At 55.0% G+C, this 8808-nt stretch overlaps 1 protein-coding gene across 1 annotated transcript; it reads right to left on the minus strand.

The window, feature by feature from the left end:
* Window positions 1–2044: 2044 nt before the first annotated feature.
* On the minus strand, window positions 2045–6661 carry LOC120930256 (trichohyalin-like). The gene is made up of 3 exons (XM_040341478.1): window positions 4718–6661; window positions 4470–4664; window positions 2045–4426 (listed from the first exon to the last, which is right to left on the minus strand). The coding sequence occupies exons 1-3, from the start codon at window positions 6659–6661 to the stop codon at window positions 2045–2047; spliced, it is 4521 nt and encodes a 1506-aa protein (XP_040197412.1).
* Between the last annotated feature and the right edge of the window lie 2147 nt (window positions 6662–8808).

Raw genomic sequence — 8808 nt, forward strand, 5'->3', positions numbered from 1 at the left:
GGTGGTATGTACATGAGAGGGGTGTGGAGTGTATGGGGGTGGGCGGTATGTACATGAGAGGGGTGTGGAGTGTATGGTGGGGGTGGGTGGTATGTACATGAGAGGGGTGCGGAGTGTATGGGGGTGGGTGGTATGTACATGAGAGGGGTGTGGAGTGTATGGGGGTGGGCGGTATGTACATGAGAGGGGTGCGGAGTGTATGATATCAAATACACCACTGGCCACTAATGCATTGGTGACCAGTGGCAGTTAATTAACCCCTTTATGCTGGGTAATAGGGGTAATAAACACTGACACTGGTGTCACTAATGCAGCACAAAGGGGTTAATTAACTGCCACTGGTCACCAATGCATCAGTGGCAGTAAAATAACCCCATCCATGCTGCAGAAATACCATTGTAAATTAACCCCCCCACAGTTAAAACTTCAGGCAATTGATACGACAGTGACTTAGGAAATGTTTTTAGCCTCTACAAACTTACTTGAATTGTTGCACGGGCTCCTCGCAGGTTTTGGCAGCAGCGGTACTCTTCTCTGCTCTTTCATCCTGCCTCCCGGCCTGGCAAAAATTGATGGGCACATTGGCAACATTTGATGGGCACAGAAGCGGCAATTGATGGGCACTGGCAGCAATTGATGGACACACTGGCAGCAATTGATGGGCACACTGGGGTGGATTCAAGAAGCAATTGCGCCTGTGTAACCATAGGTTACGCAGCGCAATTGCTTACTTGCCCCGGCGTAACGAGTGCTCCTGATTCAGGAACCTCGTTACGCCGACTGCAGCCTAAGATATGCGTGGCATAAGGCTCTTATGCCCGCATATCTTAGGCTACATTCTTGCGATGGCCGCTAGGGGGCGTTCCCGTTGTGCTCAGCGTATAGTATGCAAATTGCATACTAACACCGATTCACAACATTACGCGAGCCCTGCGTACGCAATTTACGTTGTTTCCGTACGGCGGTTTTTGCGTAAGGCTGCCCCTGCTATTAGCAGGGGCAGCCAATGTTATGTATACCCGTCGTTCCCGCGTCGCGAAAATTGAATTTTACGTACTTTGCGTAAGTGATTCGTGAATGGCGCTGGACGCCATTCACATTCCTTGTGACGTCATTTGCCGCAATGCACGTCGGGAAAGTTTCCCGAAAGGAGCATGCGCTCTACGATTGGCGCGGGAACGCGCCTAATTTAAATGATTCCCGCCCCCTACGGGATCATTTAAATTGCGCGTGATTGCGCCGGGCATTTTGCCGGCGCGCCCGCGCAATTTACGGAGCTTCTGCTCCGTGAATTGAGGGCAGCGCAAAAAAATTGCGGGGGCGCAGGGCAAAATCGTTGCCCTGCGCCTCCGTAAAAAATGCGCAAATCTAGCTGAATCCGGGCCACTGGCAGCAATTGATGGGCACAATGGCAGAAATTGATGGGCACAGTAGCAGCAATTGATGAGCACACTGACAGCAATTGATGGGCACAGTAGCGGCAGTTGATGGGCACACTGGCAGCAATTGATGGGCCCAGTGTCAGCAATTGGTGGGTACAGCAGTTGCATTTGTGGGTACAGTGGCTGAATTTGATGGCACAGTGGCGGCAATTGATGGGCACAGTAGCTGCGTTTGATTGGCACAGTGGCTGCAATTGATGGGTTTTTTTTTCAGTTTGTTTGAAACAAAATTGAGCACCAGCCGCCTTTGTCCTGGAGGATGGCGCTGTGAGGTTTCAATCCCATAATCCTCACACAACGGAGCAGACGATGGAGTTCTGTGTTGGGCGTCTGACCCAGGAACCCCCGGGGTGATCATAGCTGTAACAGGCTAACACATATGTAGTCATCTATTTGCCATAACAACTTGGGGTCCCCATCCTCTCACAGTTATGGGCGCCCTCAATAAACCTTTAAGCACAATAATCTATAAATGAAGCCGCGTTCCCAGACTTTTATCTCTGTTTCCATCGACCAAATCCTTCAGTTTATGTTTCGGCTCCACCATGGAACGTCTCGCAGCTCGGAATTAATAAGAACCTTCCAAACCTCTTATAATATCTTCATTCCAGTCTGGATTCCGAAGCCTCTGATTCCGAAGCCTCTGAGTCCGAAGCCTCTGATTCCAAAGCCTCCGATTCCGAAGCCTCTGAGTCCGAAGCCTCTGAGTCCGAAGCCTCTAAGTCCGAAGCCTCTGCGTCCGAAGCCTCTGATTCCGAAGCCTCTGAGTCCGAAGCCTCTGAGTCCGAAGCCTCTGAGTCCGAAGCCTCTGAGTCCGAAGCCTCTAAGTCCGAAACCTCTGAGTCCGAAGCCTCTAAGTCCGAAACCTCTGAGTCCGAAGCCTCTAAGTCCGAAGCCTCTGATTCCGAAGCCTCTGATTCCGAAGCCTCTAAACCCGAAGCCTCGGATTCCGAAGCCTCTGAGTCCGAAGCCTCTGAGTCCGAAGCCTCTGAGTCCGAAGCCTCTGATTCCGAAGCCTCTGATTCCGAAGGCTCTGAGTCCGAAGCCTCTGAGTCCGAAGCCTCTGATTTCGAAGCCTCCGATTCCGAAGCCTCCGATTCCGAAGCCTCTGATTCCGAAGCCTCTGATTCCGAAGCCTCTGTGTCCGAAGCCTCTGAGTCCGAAGCCTCTGCGTCCGAAGCCTCTGAGCCCGAAGCCTCTGATTCCGAAGCCTCGGATTCCGAAGCCTCTGAGCCCGAAGCCTCTGATTCCGAAGCCTCTGAGTCCGAAGAAGCCTCTGATTCCGAAGCCTCTGATTCCGAAGCCTCTGAGTCCGAAGCCTCTGATTCCGAAGCCTCTGATTCCGAAGCCTCTGATTCCGAAGCCTCTGAGTCCGAAGCCTCTGAGTCCGAAGCCTCTGATTCCGAAGCCTCTGAGTCCGAAGCCTCTGAGTCCGAAGCCTCTGATTCCGAAGCCTCTGAGTCCGAAGCCTCTGATTCCGAAGCCTCCGAGTCCGAAGCCCCTGAGTCTGAAGCCTCAGTGTCCGAAGCCCCTGAGTCTGAAGCCTCTGATTCCGAAGGCTCTGAGCCTGAAGCCTCCGAGTCCGAAGGCTCTGAGCCTGAAGCCTCCGAGTCCGAAGCCTCTGATTCCGAAGCCTCTGAGTCCGAAGCCTCTGATTCCGAAGCCTCTGAGCCTGAAGCCTCTGATTCCGAAGCCTCTGAGTCCGAAGCCTCTGATTCCGAAGCCTCTGATTCCGAAGCCTCTGAGTCCGAAGCCTCTGAGTCCGAAGCCTCTGATTCCGAAGCCTCTGAGTCCGAAGCCTCTGAGTCCGAAGCCTCTGAGTCCGAAGCCTCTGATTCCGAAGCCTCTGAGTCCGAAGCCTCTGATTCCGAAGCCTCCGAGTCCGAAGCCCCTGAGTCTGAAGCCTCTGATTCCGAAGCCCCTGAGTCTGAAGCCTCTGATTCCGAAGGCTCTGAGTCTGAAGCCTCTGATTCCGAAGGCTCTGAGCCTGAAGCCTCCGAGTCCGAAGCCTCTGAGCCTGAAGCCTCCGAGTCCGAAGCCTCTGATTCCGAAGCCTCTGAGTCCGAAGCCTCTGATTCCGAAGCCTCTGAGCCTGAAGCCTCCGAGTCCGAAGCCTCTGATTCCGAAGACTCTGAGTCCGAAGCCTCTGATTCCGAAGGCTCTGATTCCGAACCCTCTGATTCCGAAGCCTCTGAGTCCGAAGCCTCTGATTCCAAAGCCTCTGATTCCGAAGCCTCTGAGTCCGAAGCCTCTGAGTCCGAAGCCTCTGAGTCCGAAGCCTCTAAGTCCGAAACCTCTGAGTCCGAAGCCTCTAAGTCCGAAACCTCTGAGTCCGAAGCCTCTAAGTCCGAAGCCTCTGATTCCGAAGCCTCTGATTCCGAAGCCTCTAAACCCGAAGCCTCGGATTCCGAAGCCTCTGAGTCCGAAGCCTCTGAGTCCGAAGCCTCTGATTCCGAAGCCTCTGATTCCGAAGCCTCTAAACCCGAAGCCTCGGATTCCGAAGCCTCTGAGTCCGAAGCCTCTGAGTCCGAAGCCTCTGAGTCCGAAGCCTCTGATTCCGAAGCCTCTGATTCCGAAGGCTCTGAGCCCGAAGCCTCTGAGCCCGAAGCCTCTGAGCCCGAAGCCTCTGATTCCGAAGCCTCTGAGCCTGAAGCCTCTGAGTCCGAAGCCTCTGAGTCCGAAGCCTCTGAGCCCGAAGCCTCTGAGTCTGAAGCCTCTGATTCCGAAGCCTCTGATTCCGAAGCCTCTGATTCCGAAGCCTCTGAGTCCGAAGCCTCTGATTCCGAAGCCTCTGATTCCGAAGCCTCTGAGCCCGAAGCCTCTGATTCCGAAGCCTCTGAGTCCGAAGCCTCTGAGTCCGAAGCCTCTGATTCCGAAGCCTCTGAGTCTGAAGCCTCTGATTCCGAAGCCTCTGATTCCGAAGCCTCTGATTCCGAAGCCTCTGAGTCTGAAGCCTCTGATTCCGAAGCCTCTGATTCCGAAGCCTTAGTCCGAAGCCTCTGATTCCGAAGCCTCTGAGTCCGAAGCCTCTGAGTCCGAATCCTCTGAGTCCGAATCCTCTGATTCCGAAGCCTCTGAGTCCGAATCCTCTGAGTCCGAATCCTCTGATTCCGAAGCCTCTGAGCCCGAAGCCTCTGATTCCGAAGCCTCTGAGTCCGAAGCCTCTGAGCCCGAAGCCTCTGAGCCCGAAGCCTCTGATTCCGAAGCCTCTGAGTCCGAAGCCTCTGAGTCCGAAGCCTCTGAGTCCGAAGCCTCTGAGCCCGAAGCCTCTGAACCCGAAGCCTCTGATTCCGAAGCCTCTGAGTCCGAAGCCTCTGAGTCCGAAGCCTCTGAGCCCGAAGCCTCTGAGTCTGAAGCCTCTGATTCCGAAGCCTCTGATTCCGAAGCCTCTGATTCCGAAGCCTCTGATTCCGAAGCCTCTGATTCCGAAGCCTCTGAGTCCGAAGCCTCTGATTCCGAAGCCTCTGAGTACGAAGCCTCTGATTCCGAAGCCTCTGAGTCCGAAGCCTCTGATTCCGAAGCCTCTGAGCCCGAAGCCTCTGAGTCCGAAGCCTCTGAGCCCGAAGCCTCTGAGCCTGAAGCCTCTGATTCCGAAGCCTCTGATTCCGAAGCCTCTGAGTCCGAAGCCTCTGATTCCGAAGCCTCTGATTCCGAAGCCTCTGAGCCCGAAGCCTCTGATTCCGAAGCCTCTGAGTCCGAAGCCTCTGAGTCCGAAGCCTCTGATTCCGAAGCCTCTGATTCCGAAGCCTCTGATTCCGAAGCCTCTGATTCCGAAGCCTCTGAGTCTGAAGCCTCTGATTCCGAAGCCTCTGATTCCGAAGCCTCTTAGTCCGAAGCCTCTGAGTCCGAAGCCTCTGAGTCCGAAGCCTCTGAGCCCGAAGCCTCTGAGTCTGAAGCCTCTGATTCCGAAGCCTCTGATTCCGAAGCCTCTGATTCCGAAGCCTCTGAGTCCGAAGCCTCTGATTCCGAAGCCTCTGATTCCGAAGCCTCTGAGCCCGAAGCCTCTGATTCCGAAGCCTCTGAGTCCGAAGCCTCTGAGTCCGAAGCCTCTGATTCCGAAGCCTCTGATTCCGAAGCCTCTGAGCCCGAAGCCTCTGAGCCCGAAGCCTCTGATTCCGAAGCCTCTGAGTCCGAAGCCTCTGAGTCCGAAGCCTCTGATTCCGAAGCCTCTGAGCCCGAAGCCTCTGAACCCGAAGCCTCTGATTCCGAAGCCTCTGAGTCCGAAGCCTCTGAGTCCGAAGCCTCTGAGTTCGAAGCCTCGGATTCCGAAGCCTCGGATTCCGAAGCCTTTGATTCCGAAGCCTTTGATTCCGAAGCCTCTGAGTCCGAAGCCTCTGATTCCGAAGCCTCTGATTCTGAAGCCTCTGATTCCGAAGCCTCTGAGCCTGAAGCCTCTGAGTCCGAAGCCTCTGAGTCCGAAGCCTCTGAGCCCGAAGCCTCTGAGTCTGAAGCCTCTGATTCCGAAGCCTCTGATTCCGAAGCCTCTGATTTCGAAGCCTCTGAGTCTGAAGCCTCTGATTCCGAAGCCTCTGAGTACGAAGCCTCTGATTCCGAAGCCTCTGAGTCCGAAGCCTCTGAGCCCGAAGCCTCTGAGCCCGAAGCCTCTGAGTCTGAAGCCTCTGATTCCGAAGCCTCTGAGCCTGAAGCCTCTGAGCCCGAAGCCTCTGAGTCCGAAGCCTCTGAGCCCGAAGCCTCTGAGCCTGAAGCCTCTGATTCCGAAGCCTCTGATTCCGAAGCCTCTGATTCCGAAGCCTCTGAGTCCGAAGCCTCTGATTCTGAAGCCTCTGAGTCCGAAGCCTCTGAGTCCGAAGCCTCTGAGTACGAAGCCTCTGAGTACGAAGCCTCTGATTCCGAAGCCTCTGATTCCAAAGCCTCTGAGTCCAAAGCCTCTGATTCCAAAGCCTCTGAGTCCAAAGCCTCTGATTCCGAAGCCTCTGATTCTGAAGCCTCTGAGTCCGAAGCCTCTGAGTCCGAAGCCTCTGATTCCGAAGCCTCTGATTCTGAAGCCTCTGAGTCCGAAGCCTCTGATTCTGAAGCCTCTGAGTCCGAAGCCTCTGATTCCGAAGCCTCTGAGTCCGAAGCCTCTGATTCTGAAGCCTCTGAGTCCGAAGCCTCTGATTCTGAAGCCTCTGAGTCCGAAGCCTCTGATTCTGAAGCCTCTGAGTCCGAAGCCTCTGAGTACGAAGCCTCTGAGTCCGAAGCCTCATTTCTGTTTCCATCGTCCAAATCCTTCAGTTTATGTTTCGGCTTTACCATGGAACGTCTCGCAGCTCAGAATTAATAAGAACCTTCCAAACCTCCTATAATATCTTCATTCCAGTCTGGATTTTGAGCCTCAGTCCGAAGCCTCTGATTCCGAAGCCTCTGAGTCCGAAGCCTCTGATTCCGAAGCCTCTGAGTACGAAGCCTCTGATTCCGAAGCCTCCGAGTACGAAGCCTCCGAGTCCGAAGCGTCTGAGCCTGAAGCCTCTGAGTCCAAAGCCTCTGATTCCAAAGCCTCTGATTCCGAAGCCTCTGAGTCCAAAGCCTCTGATTCCAAAGCCTCTGAGTCCGAAGCCTCTGATTCCGAAGCCTCTGATTCCGAAGCCTCTGATTCCAAAGCCTCTGAGTCCAAAGCCTCTGATTCCAAAGCCTCTGAGTCCAAAGCCTCTGATTCCGAAGCCTCTGATTCTGAAGCCTCTGAGTCCGAAGCCTCTGATTCTGAAGCCTCTGAGTCCGAAGCCTCTGATTCCGAAGCCTCTGATTCTGAAGCCTCTGAGTCCGAAGCCTCTGATTCTGAAGCCTCTGAGTCCGAAGCCTCTGATTCCGAAGCCTCTGAGTCCGAAGCCTCTGATTCTGAAGCCTCTGAGTCCGAAGCCTCTGATTCTGAAGCCTCTGAGTCCGAAGCCTCTGATTCCGAAGCCTCTGAGTCCGAAGCCTCTGATTCTGAAGCCTCTGAGTCCGAAGCCTCTGAGTCCGAAGCCTCTGAGTACGAAGCCTCTGAGTCCGAAGCCTCATTTCTGTTTCGGCTTTACCATGGAACGTCTCGCAGCTCGGAATTAATAAGAACCTTCCAAACCTCCTATAATATCTTCATTCCAGTCTGGATTTTGAGCCTCAGTCCGAAGCCTCTGATTCCGAAGCCTCTGAGTCCGAAGCCTCTGATTCCGAAGCCTCTGATTCCGAAGCCTCTGATTCCGAAGCCTCCGAGTACGAAGCCTCTGAGTCCGAAGCGTCTGAGCCTGAAGCCTCTGAGTCCGAAGCGTCTGAGCCTGAAGCCTCTGAGTCCGAAGCCTCTGATTCCGAAGCGTCTGAGCCTGAAGCCTCTGATTCCGAAGCCTCTGATTCCGAAGCCTCTGAGCCTGAAGCTTTGGGGTAAACGAATCTTTATTGTATTTCATAGGGATGTTTGTTCTGTGCATAGCCAGAGGCGAGTGGGTGTGCCCAAAGCGTGTCCCCGGAGCTGATGCGAGTGCCCGGCTTTCAGGATGACGGCCGGGGATAACTAGGGTACCCACGTGTCCCGGATTGCCCGGGACTGTCCCGCAATTGACATTTCTGTCCCGAGTCCCAGGCAGCTTCATTCTGGGACAATACAGTGTCCCGGAATTAAATAGAGGACACCCCCCTACTAACTAACAACTACTTTTCCGGAACTGGTTGCTAGGGCCAGCACTGCCTGGCGTCTTGCAACCAGTGACAATTTACTCTCAGACAGTGAGACCGGGAGCGAGGCCTGCGCCTAGTGCAGCGCTGCTGTCCCCGCCCGCCTCGGCACCTCTTCCTTCTCCGGCACCCAGTGGCAAGCAGCAGGGACTGGTGGGATCTTCACTCTCCAGATAGTGACGCCACTCCTTTCCTGTAATGCACGCGGCTCATGCAGGGGGAGTGACAGCAACACCGCATCTGGTGGCATGCTATGGGTTGCAAGCGGCACTGCATCTGGTGGCAGGCTATGGGTGGCAAGCGGCACTGCATCTGGTGGCAGGCTATGGGTGGCAAGCGGCACTGCATCTGGTGGCAGGCTATTGGTGGCAAGCGGCACTGCATCTGGTGGCAGGCTATGGGTGGCAAGCGGCACTGCATCTGGTGGCAGGCTATTGGTGGCAAGCGGCACTGCATCTGGTGGCAGGCTATGGGTGGCAAGCGGCACTGCATCTGGTGGCAGGCTATGGGTGGCAAGCGGCACTGCATCTGGTGGCAGGCTATTGGTGGCAAGCGGCACTGCATCTGGTGGCAGGCTATGGGTGGCAAGCGGCACTGCATCTGGTGGCAGGCTATGGGTGGCAAGCGGCACTGCATCTGGTGGCAGGCTATGGGTGGCAAGCGGCACTGTATCTGGTGGCAGGCTATGGGTGGCAAGCGGCACTGCATCTGGTGGCAGGCT

The sequence above is a fragment of the Rana temporaria genome, chromosome 3 (genome assembly GCF_905171775.1).
Source record: "Rana temporaria chromosome 3, aRanTem1.1, whole genome shotgun sequence".
Classification (NCBI taxonomy): Eukaryota; Metazoa; Chordata; class Amphibia; order Anura; family Ranidae; genus Rana; species Rana temporaria.